The sequence below is a fragment of the Zalophus californianus genome, chromosome 16, assembly GCF_009762305.2.
Source record: "Zalophus californianus isolate mZalCal1 chromosome 16, mZalCal1.pri.v2, whole genome shotgun sequence".
Taxonomy (NCBI): domain Eukaryota; kingdom Metazoa; phylum Chordata; class Mammalia; order Carnivora; family Otariidae; genus Zalophus; species Zalophus californianus.
In genome coordinates, this window is record NC_045610.1 from 38,260,568 (window position 1) to 38,285,031 (window position 24,464).

General features: G+C 59.4%; 1 protein-coding gene across 9 annotated transcripts in view; it reads right to left on the reverse strand.

Moving 5' to 3' along the window:
• Positions 1–22,964, reverse strand: part of SRCIN1 (SRC kinase signaling inhibitor 1) — a 68,358-nt gene extending 45,394 nt beyond the window's left edge. For 5 of the 9 annotated variants that reach the window (XM_027567818.2, XM_027567816.2, XM_027567814.2 and 2 more), the window contains exons 1-2: positions 21,678–22,037; positions 13,303–13,365 (exon numbers count right to left, since the gene is read on the reverse strand). In XM_027567818.2, the coding sequence (XP_027423619.1) occupies positions 13,303–13,365; positions 21,678–21,801 (187 nt within the window). In that variant the 5' untranslated portion in view covers positions 21,802–22,037. Of the gene's footprint in view, positions 1–13,302; positions 13,366–21,677; positions 22,039–22,858 lie in introns of those variants that run through there. The other 4 variants (XM_027567815.2, XM_027567820.2, XM_027567817.2 and 1 more) reach the window with 4 other exon arrangements.
• Positions 22,965–24,464: the final 1,500 nt, after the last annotated feature.

Consider the following 24,464-nt stretch of genomic DNA (forward strand, 5'->3'; position numbering starts at 1 on the left):
CACCTGAATAATCATCCAGGAGGAGAGGCTAAGATGGGGGTGCTCTAGGCACCAGAGAAATAGCCCCAACCAGAGTCAGGGGGCTGTCTCCCATGACCCTTAATCTCTCTCTTCCACTTAACTCTCAGCACCTGTGGAGATCTGCATAGGGTACAACTGAACAGGAGGAGACCCTCCATGGCCATAGCCCTCTCTTTGCCCAGGCAGGAGTGGATTCTGCCCACCGGCTTTGCTGCTGGAACCCCAGGTCTTGAGTCTGGCCCAGTCCAGCCGGAGCCAGAGGGATCTCCTTCCTTGTGCCCAGCAGCCAGGCTCACAGTGCCCTCTAAGGGCTCTGGAACACACACAGGTGCAGGGGACAGGTCTCCAATTCTCATCTCCCCCCTGCCCCCCCGCCCTCTGGGAGCCAGAGAGCTGCTCATCCCCATCCCCACCCTCCGTGCCGGCACCTCCTTCCCTGGCTCCTAGCAGGAGATCTCAGTGAGTTTGGGCTGGGGCAGAGAGCAGCAGGGACTGGAGGAGATCCAGGGGTCATGTTGGTTAAAAGGGCAAGGCGGGGCTGGCAAGGAGGGGTGCGGGCTGCTAGAGCGCGCAGTGGAGGGCACAGTGGACGGGTTCTTGCAGCCCTATTATGACTGCAGTCCCATAAATCCCACTGCGGGCTCAGCGCCAGGAGTTGGGGAGAGTAGAGCCAGGACTGTCCCTGACTTCTCGGGGTCAGGGCTCAGCCCTCAGGTGCCCAGGCATGGGTGGAGGGAGGAGGCAGGGGTGAGGCAGGAAGTGGATTCTGGGGGGGTGGCAGAGAGAGGGGCAGGAAGGGGCAGGAGAGACAATCTGCTAACTCTGAGGGGTGGTGGGAAGGAGGGGTTGAGATTTGCAAAGCTCTAGCATCTCTTTAAGAACCTTCGAGATCCTCAGCTTTATTTACCAAAGACAGAAACTAGCTGGCGGGGGGGGGGGGGGGTGGGGGGGAAGAGGTGAGGCTCCTGCTCTGTGCTCATTTCACTCCTTTCTGCAGGGCCCCAGGGGACTGGGAGGACTGACCTGGGCTTCTCGGCGGCAGGGCCATCCTATTACCCTTAGGAGAAGGAGGCCCGTGGGGCTCGGAGGACTCAGGCATGAGCTTCTGTCTTTGAGTCACAGGCACTCGAGGTCAGGGCACTGGGAGGAAAAGAACCCCAGGCCGGAGACACCCTGGGTTTCAAGTCAGCTCCTTCCCCAAGGGACCCTGGATTAGCCTTTCATTTAGTCACTCATTCAGTCAACAAATCTCTTCCCTCTTGGAGCCTGAGGGCACTAATCTGTAAAATGGGGATGTTCCCCTCTAAACCCTGCCCCTGTCTCGCCAGCCTTGAGAAGCTGGCAAAACGATGGAGGAGAAAGTGTGTTGTTTTGAATTAAAGGCATTCCTGGCACATCAGCTCCTGGGCCCCGGCAAGACAGGCTTCCCGGTACCCCTGCACCTGCTGTAGCCACCACCGAGTCCCCAGAGTGGCCCTGCCCCTCCCCAGACTGAGCAGCCCAGTGAAAAGTGCCGGAGACCGATTCCAGTCTAGCAAGCAGCAGGCTCTGGACACCCTGGCCCTGAGCAGACCAATGCTTCCCGTTCAGTGGCAGGGGCGGCGAGGGGTCCATATGGGCAGGGGTCTTGAGGGGGTAAAAGCAGGGACATGGGGACTGAAGGTGCAAAAGAAGGGCAGGGGGGCTCTGAAGGAAGGGGAAGGGTGGGGAGGCCGCGGAGGAGGAACAGAGCTGGGGTACCCTGGGGAAGGGAGGTTGGGACCGAAGGCCCCTGAGGGATGGAGGCTGGGGGAGCCAGAGAGAGAGGTTGGGGTCAGAGGAGTTGCCATCTGTCCAAGGTCACCCAGGTGTGCAAGGCCGATCACAACTGTCTTGTCGGAGATCCAAGCCCCAGAGAAGATGCCCGAGACTGGTGCAACCCAGCTCAGAATGAGGGGGGAGGAAAAGTGGGGAAGGGGGTTCTGTCACCCTCAACTCAGCCTTCCCAGCCTGGGCCCAGGAGAAGAGACACACACCTGAGGCTGGGGAGACAGGAGGAAGTGGGCGCCCCCCAGCGGCCGGCCGAGGATAAAGGCGCAGGCGCTTGGGAAGACGGCGACAATGTTCCACCAGTTCCAAATTCCACCTTTATTTATGAGCCTGATTTATTTTTATCCTCCTCTGCATTTTTTTACATGAGATCACTGTAACTCATGATGAGAATGAAGATCCCCAAGTTTTAGTGACACCATCTCATTAGCGACCAAGCCCACCCCACCTCATGTCTTTACCCCAGATGTCACTATTCTGTCCTCTGGCTGCCACTGGGCAACATTCACACATGACATCATCTTCAGAGGAAGGGAATGTGGAGAAGAGGAAGGAGGGGAGAGGGAAGAAGAGCAAGGAAGGGGAGGAAGTGGATGGAAGAAAAAGGAAGCTACAAGATCCAGAAAAGAGAGGTCTCTCTCTGGGGCCCCAGCTGTGCAGACCCCAAGCTCAATACCCAGAGTCTAGATCCCTGTCTCCCTGTCCCCACAGAGATCAGAAGGCTGGATGAGGCCTGAGAGGGCTCCCGGTGTGCCCCATCCATCGCCTGGGCAGAGATGGGGGCTGGGCACCAGCTCAGGGAGCTCATAGATTCCCCCGGGCTAGATCCCGTGAGGCCAGCAGGTAAGGCAAGAGAAGGTGTGCATGGAGATTGCTGGGAGAGTGGAGGGCCTGGCTCAGACCCTAAGTGCTTTACACACACACACACACACACACACACACATGCAGCTCGAGGCTCCCCCCACCCCGCCCCGTCTGCAGCCAAACAAGAGGAGTCCAAGTCACCCAGGAGGAGCCCCGAGGCAACTGCCACCCTCACTTGTGCCTGACAGCTCCATCCTGCTGGGTGCTTGCCGCAGTCAGGAAGAACACTGTGCTGGGAGGTCAGAGGCCAGAGGACAAAGGTCAAGCTTGGCAGAGGGTCCAGGAACCCTGCGCAGGTGAGGTGATCATTGCTTGCTGCCCCCCCTTGAAGGAGGCGGCCTCTCCGTCTTTGGGCGCCCCTGGCTCTGTGCTCCTCGCGTGCCCGTGGCCCTCAGCCCCCGCCGTCTGTCTGTGGGTCCCTGGAGCAGAAGCCCATCTGTGTCTGTTTTCCAAAAACCATCTTTTCCGCCCCATACCACAACAACCAAAGTCATTTTCCGGGCAATTGCCTTTCTGTAAACATTCCTGTGTAATATCCCCCCAAATTGCTAATGCCCAGCGCCCTGTTGAGTCTCCCTGTCACTCCAGCCAGAGCCTCGGAGGTGGGGGCAGCCACGGGAAGAAGGGCGATTGGAGGGGAGGAGGGAGCTGGACTAAGGATGAGGGACAGGGCTTCATGTCCAGTTCATGGCCCAGAGTGGGGGCCGGGAACCCCACACCTCAGGACAGCCTCTAGTCAGAGAGGATGGGGGCAGGGAACCCATGAGAAGGAGGTCTGGGAGGGGAGGGAGCCATGTGGAAAGCATGGGGCAAATGGTTAGACAATAAAGGTGACTTCCTGGGGCGCCTGGGTGGCTCAGTCATTAAGCGTCTGCCTTCGGCTCAGGTCATGATCCCAGGGTCCTGGGATGGAGCCCCGCATCGGGCTCCCTGCTCAGCGGGAGGCATGCTTCTCCCTCTCCCACTCCCCCTGCTTGTGTTCCCTCTCTCGCTGTCTCTCTGCCAAATAAATAAAATCTTAAAAAAATAAAAAAGGCGACTTCCTGGTGCCTAGGAGCAGGGGCACTAGGGAGGCAGGGGCAAGGCCAGGCAAGCTGTCATCCCCGGGTCCCTGGGGAAAGTGGGCTCTCCTCCCCCACTCCCACTGCCAGGTGTCAGAGGGAGGACAGAGAAGTGGAGGAGGCCAGGTGGAGCCCATCCCCCCTAGATGGACCACTGCTTGGACTCTGCCGTAGTGCAGAGAAGGCGGGCAGGGCAAGTACGGGTCAGAGGCAGGGCGGCCCTTGGCTAATGCCTCCTCCCCAACCCCCAGCACTGATCTCCAGAGCCACATGGGGAAGGGCCTGGGGCAGGTTGATTCTCCTTGCAGTCCAGCCAGGGAAACTGAGGATTAGGGAGGTTGAGTGATTTCACCGGAGTCACCAGGCGGACTCCCTTCCCCTGCGCTGGGGCGGGGGTAGGGAGGTAGGGAAGAGGGGCACTAAGACTGTGGCCCATGCCCGTGCCCACAGAGCCCTTCCGCTCCCATGCCCAGGGAGCTCTGCTACCCCGGCCCCCAGGGAAGCTGGGCACGGAGACTCAGGAGGGGTGTGGGGCAGGGAACAAGGGAGCTCCAGAGGGAGCCGGGAGGCAGGGGAGGGTGCTGGGCACTGCCAGTCACAGCGTCATGCAGACAGAAAAACACAAACCAATCTGCATAGATTTAAAACCCACTGAAGGCTACTTAGTTGGTAAACAAGTTGGAATTGAATGAAAGGACCTCCTCGGGGCTGGGGGAAGGAGAGCTCACCTGCCTAGGAGGAGCCCTTGCACGGGAGCCTGGGTCCGGGGTGCTCCCAGCAGAGCTTCTGGGGCATTCCCCAGGGAGAGAGAATTTGAGAGAGGACGGGTGTTGGCCTCCCTGAAGGGCGCGCCTCAGCCAGATGCTTCCCCTGCCGGCTCTTCCTTCTCACCCAGCCCTCTCTAGACCCTTTTCTGCTGATTCTGTCTGCTTCTCAGGCTCAGGGCACAGCCTGCCCCTCCTCGCCCAGAAGGCCCTAAATGTAGGGCCCTATTTGCTTCATTAGGTTGGAAGAAGCCTCGGTGCAAGGCCTTTGCTTCCTCCCTCAGACTGGAGGCTTCCTTGGTGGTAGAGCTACCACTCCCTTCAGATGGGGTTGGGGAAGACCCTCAGGCCACCTCAGCAGTTGGGGGATGGGGGCACCAAAGGCGCCAGGCTTGGTCTCACTCAGCGCCTGTGACTGACTCATGCCTTGGCTCTGTGTGGCTGTGGAGTCCCCTCCCCATAGCAGGCAGGAGTGACATTTCCAGACTCTTCTGTATACCCCTGCCTGCATCTTGAAAACCACTCTCTGCTCTTCCTCCAGCCAAATGCCTTTCACAGGAAGGAAACCAAGGCCCAGAGAGTGGACCTGACCCAGTCATACCGGAGCTGGGGACAGAACCAGAAGTGGAACTCAGGCCTCCTGGCCCCCAGGGACAAGGATTTTTCCACTCTACTAGGCCACTTCCCAGAAAGCAATTGCCAGGGGGGTGCCCGTAGGCCCCAGGAGGACACAGACTAACCATCTCCTTAGGAGGAATCGGCAGCAAGGTGGAAAACATGGCCCAGCACCCTGAGCCCCAGAGAGAAGAGCTGAGGGTCATGGCCGGCCACACGGCCAGGCACCCACCCCAGCCCCGGGGGATGCTCACCACAAAGAAATCAGGAGCCCCACATGGCACTCTGACCACATTCCTCAAACAAGGCTCTCTCCCTGCAAAAGGGCCACAAGCCAGCTGCTTGCCCTCTTTTCCCTGTACCCACCCCCAAGCAGGCAAAGCTGTGACATTACCAAAAATCACTGAATTTGGGGAGGAGAAACCGAGAAAGCTCTGTTCAAACCCAGCTCTGCTACTGACTAGTTGTGTGACCTTGAGCAGGTTAGCAGCCTCCCTGAGTCTCAGTCCTCTCATTGTTTAAAAAAAAAAAAAAACAAAAAAAGTAATAACACCCAGTAGACAGGCGTGCCGGTTGTGCACTGAACAAAGGCCCCAGCCTAGGGGGCAAAGGGGGGCCAGTTCCTTCCTGATCTGCCCGATCGCCCGATTTCCTTTTATTCCACTGTCAGAGTTTTATCAGACCCAGCATTGCACGGTTTTGAATTTTAGCTACTAATGAAGATCTGGCTAATTGACTTCCCTGGGAAGGGAGGGGGTGTAGATGCAGAGGGGAGCGTGTCCCCCTCAGTCTGAAGCTGTTGCTGGAAAAGCTGGAACCAGCCCTGGCGTGGGCCCACATGGCGCCACGGGAACAAGCTAATTCCTGCGAGGCAGCTCCACCATCACGCGCCCAGGGAAGGTGTCCTGTCAGCTCTACATCTCCTTGGAGAGGCAGCCGAGAGGAACACAGGCTGAGAGGAAAAGAAGGAGCGAACACGGGACAGAGGGACCAGAGGGAGGCAGGCACCTGTCCCCCAGCTCCGACCACACTCTGAAGTGGCTGCCACAGCTCCCACTCTCCCAAGGGGGGCTCGAGCCTCGGGGCGCTGTGGCCAGGGCCAGCAAGCATGGACAAGGGCACCACGCCCCCGAAGTCGCCTCCGGCCGAAAGCATGCCCAGAGGGGGACCTCCTGTTCCCAGGGGGAGAGACCCCAATCTGTTGGAAGTGAGGGGCAGAAGCTCCATCCATCACTCCCATCTTCCCACAGGAAGTTGTCAGTAGCCAGTGTTCGGTGAGCGCCTCATCGATGTTGGGCAGGAGCCCCAGACTGGCCAGATCCTTCCAGATCCTCCTCAGACACACCATCCTTCTTGGGGTCAGGCTCCCCTTAGGAGGCCCTTTCTCTGCCAGCACCCAGACAGCTCCCTCAGCCACCAGAGCAACCAGGGCCCTGGTACCTCCAGATGCCAAGCTCACGCTCAGCTGCTCATGGACACACTTTTGCTCTCTCACCCTTCCGGCCTCATACCCACTGCACGCCCACGCACCCAGTGCCTGCTCACCAACATGGGCCCAGTCACAACCTGCCTCACCTGTGCCCCACACAGGCATCCACATGCAGAGGGGCACACCCAGGCCCGGCCAGGACTGGGGTCCGCACACAGACACCACCCTGACTGCCTGGTCTGTCATCTCAGATGCCGTATGGACAGGCAGCACCCCGTGCCCATGTACCTACGGTACATTTAAGACCCCCGGAGAGACCGCAGTGCATCCGGAGGCTCCCTCAACTGCCAGATCAATCCATCCCCAGCCTGGAGTGCAAGACAGTGGGGACCCCATTTGCCTATCCTGGATCCAGCTACACCTCAAGGAAGCGACTTACTTGGCCCGTCTCCTGCTTTGCCAAGTTCAGGGCTTCCTTGCTAAAGTGTTCACATAATAGAAGGATGGGTCCAGAACCTCAAGACCGCTCTACTCCAACCGTTGTTGAACCAACAGGGCAACGCCAAGGACAAGAACAGGGCAGCCTCTGCCTTCGCTCTACCTCTGCAGGTGCTCAGCCCCCTCCACCAAGGGGAGGGGCCTGGGTGCCTTTGACCCCCTTCCACCTGCTGCCCAAGGTGAAGCCTGGGCCACTGGGCTCCAAGGCTCAGCCCTCGCCTCATGGGTTAATTACTCCACTGCCTTGCAAGCCAACAGAGAACAAACAGTCAAATCTGCACCCCATCCCTCCCCCACCCTGGGGACACCAGGTTAGGGCCCAAGAGACTCCGGAGGGTGGAGGCCCCCTCCGGGAGAAGGCAGGAGACTCAGCAGATTCCCTGCGTGACGTGGGAAGCCAGATCAGATACCAGGGACATCTTTCGGAAGTTTTCCCTGTTGCCTTACCCGAACCCCCCACCAGAGCAGATCCAGGAAGGTGGACCACAGGCTGGAAGGAAGCAATCAACAGTCCCCCCCCCCGACTTCCATCTGCAAGACTCGAAGTCTCCAACCTTCTCTTCTCAAGTAAACGGCCCATCCCTCTGAAGTGATGAGGGGTAAGCTCAGCACCAGGCCCGCTTGGTGCTGTGGGAGACACGGAGCCGCCTGAATGACCCCCCACCCCCATAACCGTGCACACTCAGGATAGTCTGCAAGGGCTCTGCAACTGGTGCTCACTCAGTTCTCAGGGTCCCCTTGTGAGGCTGCTCTCTCGCGCTTTACAGGCGAGGAACAGGAGGTTCGGGAAGAGTACCTTGTCCGGGGTCAGAGCTGACAAGTGGAGGAGCCTCATCTCGACGGTGGGGGTTCTTAGCCCAGATCCCCTTCATTTCTGTACACCCACTGCCCCAAGGGGAATGCTGACCCTGCCACCAAGGCATCCCTGAGTCTGTGGGCCAGAGCCTCTTTTGTGCTCCCCAAGTCCCTGAGAGGGCAATACTGGAACAGCCCTCTGCCTGGATGAGGCACAGAGCCCCTCGGCACCATCCTCTCCAGGGGAGGCCTCACAGCCAAAGATCTACATCTACGGGGGCTCTTCCCCAGGGCGGGGCAGGGAGGGAGGGAGGAGGGGCAGGGAGCAGAGCTGCTCGGGCACCACAGATGCCCAGGCTGGCCAGGGGTCTCACAGTCTTGAAAGAACCTCCAGGGGCCCTACCTTCTCACACTTCAGCTGGGTACAAAGTCCTTCCAACGCCTGCCACGGGGAACTGGAAACCCTCCCGACCTTGGGAATGCCATCCAGCCAGGGCTTGGATACCTCCAGGAATGGAGAACTCATTACCTCCAAAGTCATCAATCATCATGTGGGGTTCCTCCTTCCCTAAAATGAGCCAGTGTCTATGCCCACAGCCCTCAGAGGGACCCAGGGGCAGGTCACGACCTCTCCCTTCAGAGCAGGATGGGGGCTTCGGAACCTGAATCTCCTCTTCTGAGCCCAACATTTCAGGTCCTTCCTTCGGTGGCCTGGTTTTAGCCCCCCAGCCATCTGCACTGCCTTCTGTTGGGTGAGCCCCGTGTTGTCACCACTCTTCCTAGTCGGTGGCCTTCAAAACTGCTCTGATGGTGTGACGAGGTCTGAGCAGCCCAAACGACCCCTCTCTGCTTCTGCCTTCACCAGCCCTCCCCCTGCCCCCAGCATGTGTGCCGGGGTAACAGGTGTCCAGGACATACCCAGCCCTGCTCTGGGACCAGAACGCACCTCCCTTATCTCCAGCTGTTAACTCTCAGGCCTCCCCTGACCTCAAACTTTGGGGACCAACTTGACTCCTCCTGCCTAGGCTGGATGACTCTTCTGGCAAGGTCAGCTGAACCGGCCCACTCCTTCCAGGCACTTCCATCTGTCCTCTGGTGCCTGGCCTTGCTAACGTGGGAGTCTGCTCTGGGGCTCACCCCGTCCCAGCAACTATATCCCACATGGCCCCAGCGAGGAAGAGCCAAGGTTTAGGCACCAAAGGGTGTACTCGGGAGTCTGCCTGGGCAGCCTGCTCTGCCTGTGAGTCTCTGGTTAGTGGTCTGAGGCCCTTGATGCCCTGTCCGGCAGCCAGCCATCTCAGGGGTACGCCTAACCACTTTGAGGACTGGAAAACCACAGCCCACATAATAATATCTGATGCATATTAACCACACAGTGCTTCCTCCTTTCTATTCTACTTCCTCCTCCCCAGTGCTGACCCTGCCCTACTGCCAGAGGGTCCCAGGCTCAGAAGGAGAGGCCCCCTCACCCCCAGCTGCTTCCCCGCACCGTGCCCCATATCTGCATCCCATGCTCGTGCGGTGGCTAATTCTGGCATCTCATCAGACAGTAATTATGGGGGAATCAGCAGTGCTGTCATCTCTGCAACTCGGCACCTGTCACCACGCCACCATCCCCAGGCTGCTGGGATGGGACCGGAAGCTGAGGGAGGAGGGGTGTGCTGGGGTGAGGGGCATCTGCTCCCTCCCAGCCTCTGCAGCCCTCACCTCCTTCAGCCCTGCCTCCTCACAGGGCACGCGGTGCGTGTCGACCAGGTGGCCACTGGCCGCCCAGCGCAGGGACTGAACGCATGTGTCCACATGCCCCCGGCCAAACAGCAGGAATGACACAGGAAGCCAAGGCTCAGATCTTGCCGAGGCCCTTTCACATAGGTGTGATCTTGACGGAGTCATTTTACTTCTTTGGCTGTCAGTTTCCACGATGATAAAGTGGGGAAACAGTGCCTGCCTTGGGAAGATGGGAAGAATCAAACACGTAAAGTGTCTGGCACCATGCTTCGCCCATGTGCGATCATGTATTCACTCAACAAACAGTACACACCTAACCATGATAAATGAATCACAGCTTGGCAAGGATCACACTGGGGCCACACTGGGGCATAGGTATTTTGTCTGGCTGGTGGTGTCCTGTTTTGTTTCTTTGAATTTTCCTGTTTTTAAGGAGCACGTGCCTTGTCCCTCACCACAGTTCCCACCATTCCTATGGTCCTCAGCTTCACGCATTTCCTGCCCCTGAAGGCACTGCATTTGCTGTCCCCGAGAGCAAAAGTGGACTAGGAGGTTCCACTCTGGATCCAGAACCAATGACCGTAAGAGATTTGACAATGCCACGGGAGTTCAGAGGGGCAAGCCTGGAGGTGGTCGGGAAGGGGCACTTCAGGGAGGAACAGAAATGGAGGTGGTCATCTCCCTGAAGGGGAGGGGGCCTCCTGGAAGAGGAGTCACAGAAACAAAGGTTCACAGTGGAGACAGGCCAGGCGCAGTGGGCGCTGCTGGGGACACAAGACATCTAAGGATCCTCCCTGATGCTGGATCTCGAGGCCCCAGACATGGCCGCCTCCTCCAGAATGGTTTGTCAGGCGGGCCTCAGCAATGAAGCCACGATGTAAGCCTGGCTCCCAACCAAGCAGCAGCTGCCGTCACAACCAAGTCACCGAGTCACTTCCCTGGCCCCGGGCTCTTTTCCCCACGTGGAGAGGAACTCTGCCCCAAACGAAAGGTCTGGAAATGGGAACCCCCTAACCTCCAGTCCCCCTCCTCCAGCTTCCCCCACTCCAGGGTCCAGAGCCACTGGGGTGCCCCAGGGGTGGAACCAGGAAGGGGGTAGGGGGAGGAAGGTGCAGATGAACCTCAGAGTCAATTCTCAGTGGCATGAACTCTGGAGGAACCCTGCTCGCAGGACGGCAGAGAGAGGCAGGGGTGAAGGGCTCCGCGTACAGCATGAGACACTGAGGCTAGACCTAAGAGGCGCTTTAGGCAGAAGGGGAGTGGGGCTGAGGATGCCACAATGGATCATCTGTGTGACCTTGGGCATGTTACTTAACCTCTCTGGTCTCTCTCCTCTCCCGTACAACATAGAACAGCACTGAGGCCACAGGCTGGTGGGTTGTGAGGATAAAACGAACAGAGCTTAACCCAGCGTATGGCTCATGTATTATCAAGTAAACATTCCATAAATATTGGTCACTAGTATTTTCATTATTACTGGGGATGATTTTTGCCCCCAAACTCAGCAAGGACTAAATGAGCCCCCCACCTGGCCAGACCCACCCCAGTCCTGAGGCGGCCTGACTCGGAGTCCACAAAGGGAGCTCGGAGGTCTCTTGTAACCAAACCAGAGTCAATGGTGAGGCCCTGACCCCACTGTGTCCACCTTCATAGACAGCTCCCACCCCTCCCCACCCCTAATAATCCTTCACAGCACTTTTCCAAAACCCATCCACATCTTATTCCGCTCCGGGAGGGCAGGCAGTTCCGGGTTGTTTCCTCTCTTTACAGATGTAGGAAGTCTTGAAAGGTACTGAGCTCCCTGCTTCTGGAGGTATTCCAGAAAAGGGTGGGTGAGAGAGGAGAGCACTCAGGCCCTCCTCCTAGTTCCCTGCCCCCCAAGCCCACTGGGGAGGCTGAGCCTCGGCCCCTCTGCTGTGGGTGTGGGGAAAGGGGCTTGGTGGCCCCCGGGACTGGGACTGGGATGGGGGGTGGCATTGGGGGGAGGGGAAGGGTTGCAGTCTCAAGTGCTCCTGCCTCCTCCTTCCCTTCCGGCAGCAGCCATGGGTGGGGGAGGGAAGGGAGCAGCCTCGTTGCTCTTTTAGGAAAATGGTAATTTTAATTAAGAGGCAGACAAACGAGCGCTCTGCAGATTGTCTCGGAGCAAAGTTATTAAAAAGCCATCAAGGCGTCGGCAGCAGCCACAGTGGCAAGGAGGGCCGCCTCCCCCAGCTGCCCACCCAGATTGGGGCCACAGCATCCTTCAGAGAGATGAAGGACCAGAGGACGTGAGTCTGCAGATAGCCAAGACCCAGATCCTGCAGGCCCGCTCCCCTGGGTGTCGGGGGGGGGGGGGACAGAGCTGCAAGCAGACACTACTGGGGCTCAGGCTGCCCAGGGGGGGGGGGGGGGGGCGCGGGCAGCAAGGGAACCAGCAGTAGGACCGTCCTGGCTGTAGGCCAGGCTCCGGACAAGCTGCTGCTTCTCCTGTGCTCTTCTCATCCACCCTGCCAGGTTTGTTTTTTTTTTTAACTTACCCTCTTTTTTTTTTTTTTTAAGTAAGCTCCACACCTAACGTGGGGCCTGAACTCATGACCCCGAGATCAAGAAGCACATGCTCTACTGACTGAGCCAGCCAGGCGCCTGCCAACCCTGCCATTTTACAGGCAGGAACACTGAGGCTCAGAGAGGAAAAGTGGCTCGTCCAGGCCCACAGAGCTAGGAAATGGCTTAAGTGAAGATTTGAACCCAAGTCAGGCTGCCTCTCAAGTCCAGTGCCCCAGGCTGCTGATCCCGGGCACAGAAGTAGGGGGTCGGCTCCCTGAAGGCCTCTGAAGAGTCCTCGGCACTGGTCCAACAATGCTGCCCAAGTCCCCAGGGACTTGAGGCCTCGATCGCCGCTTACTTGGTGGGGGCACACTGTGTGAGGGGCGCCTTCAGGTCAAGGGACACTCTACAGGGACATGAAGTACAGAGCAGTGGCCGGTAGGGCAGCAGGGGCAGACAGGGCGGCTAGGGACACAGAGTCACAGTCAGCTGGCCGAGCCACAAGTCCAGGCTCCACAGCCGGGGAATTCAGCCAACTCCTTGCCCTCCATCTGCTCAGCACTTAAGCAATGGAAGAACTCTTATCTGTCTTGGTCACTGTTGGACTCAGACCTTAGCCCAGGGCCTGGCACAGACAAGGTATTCAATAAATCTTTATTGAATGAATGAACGGATGGACAAATGAATGAATGAATGATTGAATCATTGAATAAATGAAATAAGATCACAGGTTTGCAAGTGCCTATAAACTAAACAGAGCTATACTGAGGTGGGATGTGGTCCCATGTCCCATCTCCCACCCTCTGGCCTCCACAGGAACGCGGGTTTCCCCCCCGTAAGAAGGGCCCCCTGCTCCTGATCCCCTCTCCCCAGGCCCGCAGGCCCCTCAGCAGAGGGCCCCTGCCTCCTCCCCCACTTCCCAGCCCCAGCTACATGGAGGCTTTGCAGCCAGCCGTCCTATGTACATGCACACACACACGAACTCACATGCACACATAGACACGTTCTCTGCCAGGCAAGTTGCCCTCCCCAGAGTCAAGTCTCTGCGGTCCCCTCCCCTGGCAAAGGCCTGGGCCCACCAGGGATAGCCCCCCTCCCCCACTTCTGGCCCTCTAGGCTGGGGAGAGGCATTTGGCTAAAGAGCAGTGCGAGGCAGGGTAGTGGGGGGAGGCCTCCCTCCTGGCTTACTAACCTGGAGACTTTAAACAGAGGGAACAGAGTCCTGGAGCCTTCCCTCCCGCTGCACGCTGGAGCCCTGGGTGAGGGACAGGAAAGGAGGAAAGTCGTGAATGAATGCCCAGAGCCAGAGGAGAGGAGTTGGAGAGAGCAAGGGGTCCAGGGTGGGGATCCCAAAGTGGGATGGGCCCCGGGCAGGGGCCTTGGGCCATGGGGCTGGAGGGGGGCAGGGACAGGGCAAGGCAGAGCCTTAGGAGCCGTCCCTTTAGGGGTCACTGGGGGGTTCGGCAGGGGCAGGAGGGATAGAGACTGGGTGTCGGGGGAAGAGCAGGGGCTGAAGGGACAGAGACACTGGTGGGAGACAGACAGGAGGACAGACAGCAGGACGACAACAGAAAACATGGGATCCCCAGAATGAGTTCCCCAGGACAGACAGCCAACAAGCCAGGCCTGATTCTCCTCCCAGAAACGGGGGCAGGCCCTTTACTGGAGTGCTCACATAAGATTCCAAATGATAGCACCTTGGAGGGCCCATCTGCGTGGCCCAACCAAGGTCACCCCACATTGGAAGGCTCGTGGGGTCGGAGTCAGAGGTTGCCTGCCCTCATTGCTCCGCTAACAGTCCTCTCCCAGCCCGAGACCCCCAACTGCTCCACTCACCCCCTAACCCTGAGGAAGCCCCCCCACCGTGCTGTAACGGAGGAAACAGGGGCATTTCACACCCAACAAGCACTCCCACACTCACGCTGTACAGGAAAATGGCACCCCTGCCCCAAATTGCCTGAAGGTCTATACCTAACTCCTGCCTCCACACCCCCCCCCATCCTCTGAGTGCCGGGGCAGGGCCCCTCTCAGCTGTCCCTCACGGCTGCCTGCCGCCCTCCCTCCCCTGCAGGGAAGTCCTTCTAACTGTACTCTTTCCCCCTCCTGCTGCAGTACGGTCTACTGCCTTTCATCCTGGGGAAGGCGCAGGAAGCCCCTTCTGGCCCGGAGACAGTGTGGCCGGGACCCTCTCGGACCCCCCTCTCCTTCACTTGGCTGGCTCAGACCCATCCATACCCACATCACGTCTGGCTGCAAGAGTTCTCAGAGCCCCCTGCCAATCTCATGGTTCCAATTTTCCCACCGATTACCCAAGATGCAGGCGTCCCAGGGAGAAGCAGCTGTTGTACCCAGATGTGGGGACATGGACCGAGGGAAGAAATCAAGAACGCTCACTGACGGATCTAGCCCTAGAGGGCTTCCCGGACAAGGCAGTGCTGTTTGGGGTGGGGCGTAGAAAGGGCAGATGGACAGGGGCACAGAGTCTAGGGGAGTGAAGACTCAGGAGGCCTACCTTCCTGCCCACCACCAGCCTTGAGTGGCAGCTCAAGGGACCCAGCCCCAGATAAACTGAGGTGAGGATCTGGGTTTAAAAAAAAAAAAAAACTGAAGAGGTTTTCTCATGTATGCCCCTTCCTCCAGGAAGACAGAACAGCTTCCCCCGTTCGGTCATTCCTTGGACAGTGGGTAGGACAAAGACAAAGAAGTTACTATTTCTTGAAGGTTTCCAGTGAGCTAGGACCTCTACCTAAATTGCCTCATTTAATCCCGGTACCCGACCCTTCGAGGAAAACACTGTTATTGGCCCCAATTTACAGATGAGGAAAATAAGCTTCAGAGGCGAAGTGACTTGCCCCAAACCACACACCTTTGACTCCAGAGCCCAAGCTCTTGACCCTTGAGCTAAGTTGCCTCCCATCTAGCCTCCCCAGGCCTTGGCTGTCTCCCCTCTTTTCAGCCCATGCTCCCGGATATGTAATTTCTGAAGGACAGTAAGTGGAAGAGAAGGCTTTGCTTCTGTCTCCTTCTGCCTCATCCTAGGGGTGGGAGGCAGAAGATTCTAACTCTGGGCTGCGGAGGGACCAGGGGCCAGGGGAGGGGATGAGCCGTTGGGTTCAGGAGGAGCCGGACTAGGATCTCCTGAGCTTTATCTTTGAGGTCTGGCCCCTCCGGGGGGCTGCTTTCCTGCTCTCCCACCTCCTCCAGGAAGCCACTCGAAGTCCCCTTCTCCTTTTAACTTCCAGAAATCCCTGAGCACCCAGGCTAGGGAGAGTCTTAAAGTCAGGGGCCAGCAAAGTGAGAGTCCGTGTCCATCCTAACAGCCCTCACTCTTCCTCAGAGCCTTCTCTCTTAGAAAGCGGCTGGGACAGGAATGGGGATGCATGGGGCCAGCCCGGCCACCGGGTGGGGGCGGAGTGGGCTGGGGGCAGCGCAGGAGAGCGGGCGGAAGGGCCGAGTCTTTCTCTGAAAGGGTTTCAGTGAGCCGTGGAATGCCTTCCCAAAGAGATGGAATCGTTAATTCTTCCCCAATGAGGCAGATGCTGGTGCCTAGGGTGACGCCGCAGATGCCCGCTGTGTCTGCAATTACCTCATGCCCGAGGGGTGTGGGGAGCCGGCTGGATACCCTCCCACAACCACCTCCCAGGCTCTGCAGAAACATCTCTAGCTAGGCCTCTCCAGAGCAGTCTCTGGGCTTGGGCTGCTCTATGGGATCTCTGGGTCTGAGGGTTCCCTGTGGGCCCCTGGGTCTGGCGTCTCTGGCAAGCTCTGTGCCTGGGGTGGAAGAGAAGTCAGTGTGCTGGGATGGGGACGTTTGCCGAGGTGGGGAAGGCAGGCTTGTGAAAAACCCAGCTCCTTCCCAGTCTTAGGGAACTCCACGCCGGGACATGCAGTCAACTGGGCCAGGTGGCAGAGGCTACCGGGAACCAGAAAAGGGTTGTGGGGGAGAGGAAGCCACCCTCGGGCAGTGCCTCTGAGGAAGAAAATACGGACTGGATTCTAGTCCCTGAATGGAATGGAATGTAGCAAAGCCAGCTCTGCCAGGATGGGGGAAAAGAGCGAGTTTATGATACAGACAGCTGAATCCCCTGGCCACTCGCTTATCCATCCTCTGGGCTGAGAGGGTAGACTTAGGCAAGCGTGCCTTTGGAATGTTTGTAAGGGGTGTGTGTGTGTGTGTGTGTGCACGCATGCACACGTGCGCCTGCCCTCGCATACATGTGCCAATATTCTCTTGGGCCAAATCTCCATTTTTCCAGGTTTAGCTGGAGCTTGGAAATATTCTTCCCACCCTCTGTGGCGAGGCATGTTTTATCTCAGGGGAGAGGAAGGAGGTAGAACTTGTGACAGCCGGAAGAGACCTTAGAGATTCTCGAGTTCCACCCTCTTTTCTCATACCAAGAACACTGAAGACCAGAGTGGGCAACTAACTTGCCCAAGGTCACACAGCAGGAGGGAAGGCAGGACACCTGATCCTGGTCCAGTGCTTGCTCTTCCCACCTCTCCGCCCTGGGGAATCGAAAAGTGACTCCCCAGGCCCCTTCTTCTCCCCAGCAGGGCGACTCCTCTCTCTCATGGACCCGGGTACCTTGTACTCAGCCAACCACAACAACCACAAGAGTGAAAGTGGATCTATCAAGCTCCTCAGGATGGCCCAAAGGTCATCTCAAAGGTCATGCCAACCAGTCCCCTGCCCTTAGGTACAACACCAGCCTACTCGTGCTCACACACACCTATCACTGAGGTCAAAGCCCACTAGAGCTCCCCACCTTGGAGTGTTACACACACACACACACACACACACACACACACACACACACACACACACACACACACACCCTGGAGGCTTACTTTCCTATCTAACCTCTATTCCTCCTACTGCAGCGTGGGCCTGTTTCCTTCCAAGCTGTCCTGGGCAAAGATGGGGGGAGGGGAGGAGAATATTTTCTCACCCCCAAACCCTACCGTCTGCCCACCTGCAACAGAGCGGATGAGGGCAGGGTGTCCCCGGGTGGCTGGGCCCTGAGCCCAGTGCGTGCAGGAGGCATGAGGAGTGCGCTGGGGGAGCGGCAGTTTGAGTGTGGGAGAAACTGGGAGAAACAGCTCTTCTGGGAACTGTCCCTCCAACTCCTCATCCCCTGCAAAATCCTAAGTCTCGAGGTTAGGGGAGGGTCTTTTCCGGTTTCAGAGACATCTGTTCTCTCCGCCACACCATTTATTGAGTGTTTAATATATATCAAGCGATGTGCTGGACATTTTCATCTATGATTGCATTTCTCTTCACAGCAATCCCATGGTCAGAAATGAATCTGCCCCCCGGGACGGTCCCCTTCTAAGACTAAATCTAACCTTGATCCCTCTTGCTCCGCTTCCTCTGGCCCAGTCCTCCTTGGTAGTGGAGGCCATCTCTGCTTCTGTCTTCAGATATTCTCGCCATGACTCAGTGGCCCCACGTCATCTTCTCCAGGCTGCCAACCTTTATCCCAGCCTTGCCCCAAGGGATGGGCATTATAGGGGTGAAAGCAACATAGGCAGGACTGGGGGCTGGGATCCATGACACTGGCCGGTGCCAGACAGACCTCAGGCCAGGAGGCCCGGGAGGAGGCTCTGGGGGCAGTCCCGCCGAGACTGGCTGGGCTGATGGAGGTGGGGACAGAACCAGGGGCAGCAGATCCTCTCTCCCTGATGATGTCTCTGACCCTTGTAGGGAGCATGGGGCTTCACCTTCAGTGGTAGGGCCCAGAGATGCAATGAGCTAGTCCTGTGACAAGCTCTCAGGTCCGAGTTGCAACTCACAAATACCCAGAGCCCAGGGGCCTGAGGAGAAGTGGGCAGGGCTATAAGACAGCGTGACCTGCCCTGGGCTGTGTGGGGGGAGCTGACACCAGAGGAGGGACTCTTATACCTGGCTAAGCTCCTTGGCATCTAGAGGGTGCTCAGGCCCTGGGAATGGAGGAGGGAAACCCCCAAGCCAGCCTTGGCAGGGTTTCCTACACCCCATGGTAGCCACAGCCAACCTCAGTAAATTCACACAGCACTTGGCTTCCTGGGGCTACCCCGCATCCTGCCTCCAGCACATCTGGAACGGAGGGGCCAGACCCACCTCCCCAGGAAACGGCTCCGGCCTCAGCTTCCACCCCCCCTAGGAGATTCTAGCAGTGAAAGCATGGGCCAATGGGCAAGGGAAGTCGGAATGGTGGGTGGGACTCTGGTCCTTGTGGGTGGCACCTTCCCCCTTCAAGCAGGCACCATTAATATATGCAAAGCATATGCAAATCACCCAGAAGAGAGACACAACATCCAGGGAATGTCAGAAGAGACCTTGGAGATGATCCAGCCCACGCCCCCTCATTTCACAGGTGAGGAAAGAGGCCTGCATCAGGCAGGGACTTGCTCAAGGTCATTCGGACATTTGGGTGCTGAGGAAGAATGGGAACGAGGTCCCTTTACTCGGAGTCTAGTGCTCTTTCCACAATGGTCCTGTCTTTTATATGGGAAATGGACAAGATGGCAAAGAGGGCACAGGGCCTGGATGGGGCTCCAGGAAGGCCTACCGGAGACCGAGACCGGGGGTGAGGGGCGGGGACGGGGCCCCTCCCTCCCCAGCTCCGAGTCTGGAAACGGTGTGGGGGTGAGGGGGAGAGTGGACAGGGTGGCAGCGGCGCCTGGGACTGTGGGTGACCAGAGGGGCGGACGGGCCGAGGCCAGAGGCGCTGGTTTCCAGCAGCCAAGCAGCAGAAGGCAGCAGAACTGGAGTGTCGGAAGCCTGAGGTCAGGGCAAGGTGCCCGGTGGGGTGTGGGGAGGGGGATGGGGCCCTCGCTACACACACCTCTCCAAGTGCTCAGCAGCCCCCTTCCGCTTGGACTCTGATAACTATGGCACCTGACAGACCAGAATAGTCAACCCAGACCCGTCCCTTCAGTGCCTGCGGCTGCCCTCCACCCCTCAACTTGGCTTCTCCACCTTCCAGACAGTCCTAGAAAGCAGGACCAATGCTGGGGGGAGGAAGACAGACAGATGGGAGGAGGGCACACAGAGTGAGAAAAGGGGAGACAAGGTGGGGGGAGAAAGAAAGAGAGAGAATGAAGTGCAGAGCAGGAGAAACTGAGGGGCAGAGAGAGGGGAGACCAGGGGAAGAAGTGGGGGGGCAGCAAGGCGGGGGAGATGGTGGCATGGGGGGACGGACGGTAGGAGCAGGGGAGCAGAGAGAGAGCTGCCGGCCTGTGGGACTGAAGGAAAGCTGGAGTCTGGGTATCAGGCATAGGAGCCCCATAGAGGCCTTGAGACTGTCTGGAAGGAGGTGGGGACCAAGCCCCTGCCCCTCGGCCCACCTCCCCAGCAATTCTCTGGCTGCCAGGAAATCGGTCCCTCCTCCTCTGCCTCCCTCCCTCCCTCTCTCCCTTGGGGCAGCAGCCAAATCCAAAGCCTGCATCTCTGCTTTTCAGAGCTGGAAATGAAAGAAGGGGAAGCGAGTGCAGCCCTCAAACCCGCTGACGGCCAGATTTTTATTATCTTTGCTCGAATGGGCCCTAGGAAGCCAGCAAGGGATTCTTCAAAGAGCATCTGAGTGGCTCATTGAAGCCCACACCTGCACCAGCCCACCCACGACAGGCAGTCAGGGCTTGGGGGGCACAAGCTGTCCCCCACCTCCCACCAAGCCTAGAAATCAGAATCGAGGCTTCCAGGAGCCTCACCCTCAGCTCTCTGTGCCTAGGTAGGGGCCACTGGCTCAGGCAGCCAGGCTCGAAGGCCACACCCAGGCCTGCTGGGCCTCCGAGGTAGTCTCTGTCCCTCTCTGGGCCCTGAGGACACAAGCAAAGGAAGAAATTGGATCTCCTTGCCAGGGCTAGAGGAGATAAAGTGCTTGGGATTCCTCGAAAGAGAAGCTTTTATGGCAAGCCCTAGGTCTTTCCCCTGAACTCTCGGCCTGCCCCACACCCACAGGCCCCGTCTGCTGCCTCCTGACTCCCCTTCGCAGGACCCCACCCAACCACAGCTGCCCCTCCATTCCAGAGCCCCAGGCCCACCATTCAGTATGATCCTGAACCCCAAACACCCCTCCCTCCATCCAGATCCTCAACCCCCAATCCCTTCTTTCCCCAAGACCTGACCTGGAGTGGGGGTGGGGCTCAAACAGACCTGGTACTTTAAAGAGCCCAGCGCCCTCCCTCCTAAGCTTGGGTTTTGTCAGAGAAAGCCAAGGTTGGCACTGTGCAGACAGTCGCCATGCCACCCCCGCCCCCCAGCTCTGACCACACCATTGAGATCGATGCCCGCGGCTAAAGAAGGAATCAATGGTTCTAATTAAACCCTTTTTCCAGGGTGGGTCCCTGGCCAGAGAGAAAGAGAGAGCGTCTGAGGCTCTGCATCCCAGCACCCAATGCTGTACCCTGTACATCTTTAAAAAACCTGGAGCTCAGCAGGAATCAGGCCACAAAGACCCCAGACTCCCCTCCCATTAGACAAGGAGGCAAGCAGAAGGCTTGGGGTGGGGGGGCAGGCCTCTTGATGGCTCATTCCCAGGGATCCTTCCCCTAGGAGAGTTCCCCCTCTCCACTCAGCCCTGCCTCAGGACCACAGTTGCTTCTTCCAGATCCCCAGAGCACATGGGGGACCCATATCTCCATCCCAGCCCTGAGGGTCATCATAGAGAATCAGCCATCATGGTAAGGGCGGAAGGAACAGGGCGGCGGTGGGGGGGCACTGGACAAAGACCCTCTTGTCCCCAAGGCTTGGTGGCAAGAAGCCAGGGCAAAGCCTCTGCACTCGCTGCCAATGTTGCCTGGGTGCCAGGCAATCTGGGCGGAGGGTGGGGGGGATCTTATTCTTGTAACCCCCTCCCCTTACACCCCGAGCCCTCACCCCCAAGCCTTGCTTCTACAGCAGGCCACCAGCTAAGTCTCTGCCCCGACAACTCTTAGCTCGCCTGGAGCCCTCCTTCCTGTGTGAATGCCAGGCCCTGACACTTGCTCGCCGTGGCCCCAGCACCAACCAGAACTGGCAAAAGCCCTCATGCATAAACCCAAACTGTCCCCCACATACATACACACGCACAACCACACCAGAGAAACCACCATGACAGCTGCCACTAAGAATGACAGAGCTTCACATTTTCATAGTGACAGTCTCCATCAAATGCATCATCAGTTCTTTAAAACCAGCAAGAGGGATAGGGAAGGGAATGAGAGAAACTGAGGCATGAAGTTAGACAGCAAAGCAGTTGGCTCAAGGTCACCCAGACCAAGATATCCAGAGTCAGGAAGAAGGTATCCAACCTCCCCACACAAAGTGCTCAAACCCCACACCAAGGAACGTTCAGACCTACAAGTCCGAAGTCTGGTCAGCTATCCCCCACTCCCAGTCCTCATCTGTTTCCCCTTCCCCCAAAACAACAGTAGCTCCGACATCTCCTGAGAAGGCTTCATCCAGGAGCCCTCCACCAGCGCCACCAGGGGGGAAAACACTTCCCCTAAAGTTGGGGGCTGCAGGACCTCCTGTTTCCACAGTATTTGGAGAGAGGGAAGAACAGTCCGGGATCTCCTCCTGGCACAATCCTTGTTCCTGCTCACCTGGCTCCCCTCGGCCCCCGGGGTCCCTCGGTCCAGCCTCCTCCCTAGGAGATCGGGCGCTGCCCTCCGCTGTCCTCTCCCACCAGGCCAGGGCAAAGCGCCGGAGGCACTGCCAGGGCTGCATGGGGAGGGGTGGGGCGGGGGGGTTAGCACCAGCAGCAGCACACGCCCCGCCGGGCCCTGCCAGCCGAGCTGCGGAGGCACCCGGCCGGCCCCCTCTGCTTCCACCAGCATCCTGCTGCCCCCACCGACAGGACTCGGAGCTGGCCCCGGAGCTTCTGACGTAGCAGGGGGGTGCGTGGGAGGGGAGGGGGGGGCTATGGCGCGTCCCCTCCCCAGCCCCGCCCTCTGCCCCTCAGCCTCCAGCGGTCGCTACCTCCTCACTCGCCCTGGATGCTCTCCCCAGCTGGGGGCGCCCTCCCCTGCCCTCCGGCCTCCGCAAGGGGAGGGCTTAAGATCAAATAGCCCCTCCCCCAGCCCCTCCCTCTTATGGCCCCTCCCTACCCGCCAGCTGAGCGGGGAGCTGGTCCCCAGTTTCTGCAACTGCTGCCTAGGCTCTGAGGTCTCCAGGGCTAGGGCCTCGAGGTGAGGGGGGCGGGGGGGTGAATACAGGCTCGTATCCTGGCAACACAGCCAACCCCAGAATGCACTCAACCCCTTCCTTCCCTGGGGGGCTGGCGCAAAGCGCCTACCACCACCGTCCAAGTGCGTTCACCCCATCCTGGGACCTGGGGGAAAGAGAGGCCTTTGAGGCTCCCCCACACACACACACACTTCATCCCCCTCGCCTCCCTCCCCCACCCCCGCATCCTCCTCTTCCTCCACCACGGATGGACCACTCCCCTCCCCCACTCCCCTCACCATCCATCCCCCTTCCTCTTCTCCCCACCCCTCCTCCCTCCACACGTACCCCTTTAAATTTTCACCCCTCGGGCCCCCTTCCCCCGGGCATCACGAGGCCCTCCCCGCTCTGTCTCCAGCCTCGCCAATTCCTGACCCCCTCTGGTCCCAGGACTCCTGTCGCCCCGGTCCTTCTCCCAAGCCTGCACGCAGCGGTCCCCTGCCCACCCCCCAACACCTGCGCCCTGAGCATCCCTCGCCCCACCGGCCGCCGCCTCCCCGGCCCGGCCGCCGCCCCCGCCCCCGGCCGAGGGGAAAACACACAAAGAAAACAGAAATACCTTCCACTTAAGCATGGAGGCACATTAGGGAGGAGAGAGACAGGGACATGCCTTGGGACGGAGCGTTCCCCATCGGGCGGGGGCGCGGGGGGCGGGGGCCCCGGGCCGGCCTGCCTGGCGCTCGCCCTCTCGCCGCCTCGCGGGCTCCTCGCTCGGCCCCAGCCCCGGGGCGCGGTGCCAGGCGGGCGGGCCGGGGGCGCGGGCCCCGCCGGGGTGGACCAGCTGGGAGGGCGCCGGCGGCCGGGCGTGTGGGTGCGCGCGCGCGCGGGCGTGTCACCGAGTGTGCGAGAGCGAGTGTGTGTGTCTGTGTGTGTGTGTGTGTGTCTGTGTGTGTGTGTGTATGTGTGGGGGGGGCGCGCGCGCGGGCCGGCGCGGGTGTGTCACTGCGGGCGGGAGCGCGCGCGGCGCGGGCACCCGCCTGTGGCCGGAACGTACAAAGGGCCGCCCGGGGTGGCGGGGAGCGGAGGAGCGGAGGGGGCGCTGCGCCTCGCGCCCTCCAGCTGCACGGCGGGATCCCGCGGTGCGCTGCCGGGCCAGGGGTGCGGGGCGCGCTCCCGCTCCTCTCCCCACTCCACCTGCTTCTCCCACCCCGAGCAATCGTCGCAGCACCACCACCACCAAGACAAATACCTAAGGCCCGGGACCGGCCTCGGAGGAGGGGGGTGCACCTCGAGGGTGGGGGACTTCTCGGTCTCCAAGCCCTGGCGCACTAGGGGATGGGGAAGCATTCGGGGAGGAACCGCGCAGGGAGGCAAGCGGAGCGGCGGGACCGGGGGGCCACTTTTCAGCCAAGGTGACCTCCGAAAGCCACAGCCGCCCTATGCGGGGAGAGTTAAACCCTCCTCAGCCTCTGCCGGGACGCCCCCCTCCCCCGCTCCTTAGACTCGGCTCAGCCGCAGAGATCCAGTCCCCCGGCGCCCCCTGCTGGGCTGTCTCCTTGCCCCCAGCTCCAGTTGCGGCCCCTCCTGCAGGCGTCTGCTGGAACTGCAGAGGCCCGCGCTAGGAGTGAGGGGAGTCAGCTCCGCCGTCAAGTAGGACCCCAAAGGGGCACGCTCCAGCCCCTTCTCACACCTCACCTGGCTCTGCCCGGCCACCTCCAAGGCAGCATGCAGAGCGCTAGCTCTGCCCCGCCCCGCTTTATTCCCACCTCCTCCCTGTCCCACCCTGGCCTACCTGTTGGCTCCACAGACTTCTCTGGCTCTGACCAGCACTGACCATGACCCTTCCTCCTGTGCTGATTGCTTGCTTCCTCTCTCCCTTCGGTTCTCTGTCCTGTGTCTCCTCTCCCAAGATGCTCTTGGGGAGGAGAAGGTGGACTGAGTCCCCTGCTGCTTTTCTTTACTCCTGGCATCCCCAAAGACACTTTAGATGGAGCAGGAAAGGGGCACAGGACCTCTCTTCAATAAAGGACACCAGGCAGAGTGGCAGGCAGGCAGTGAGGCAGGAGAGAAGACCCCACCCCAAGTGCCCAAATGACAAACCGGTTTCCCCACTTCCTAGTGTACCAGGTTGCAACCTTAATCTAGGCTCTCCCATTTTCCTGCCCGCCCTCAGGCCTGCCCCTGAGCCAGCCACATGCCCAGCTGGCGACAAGTCCCAGATGCCC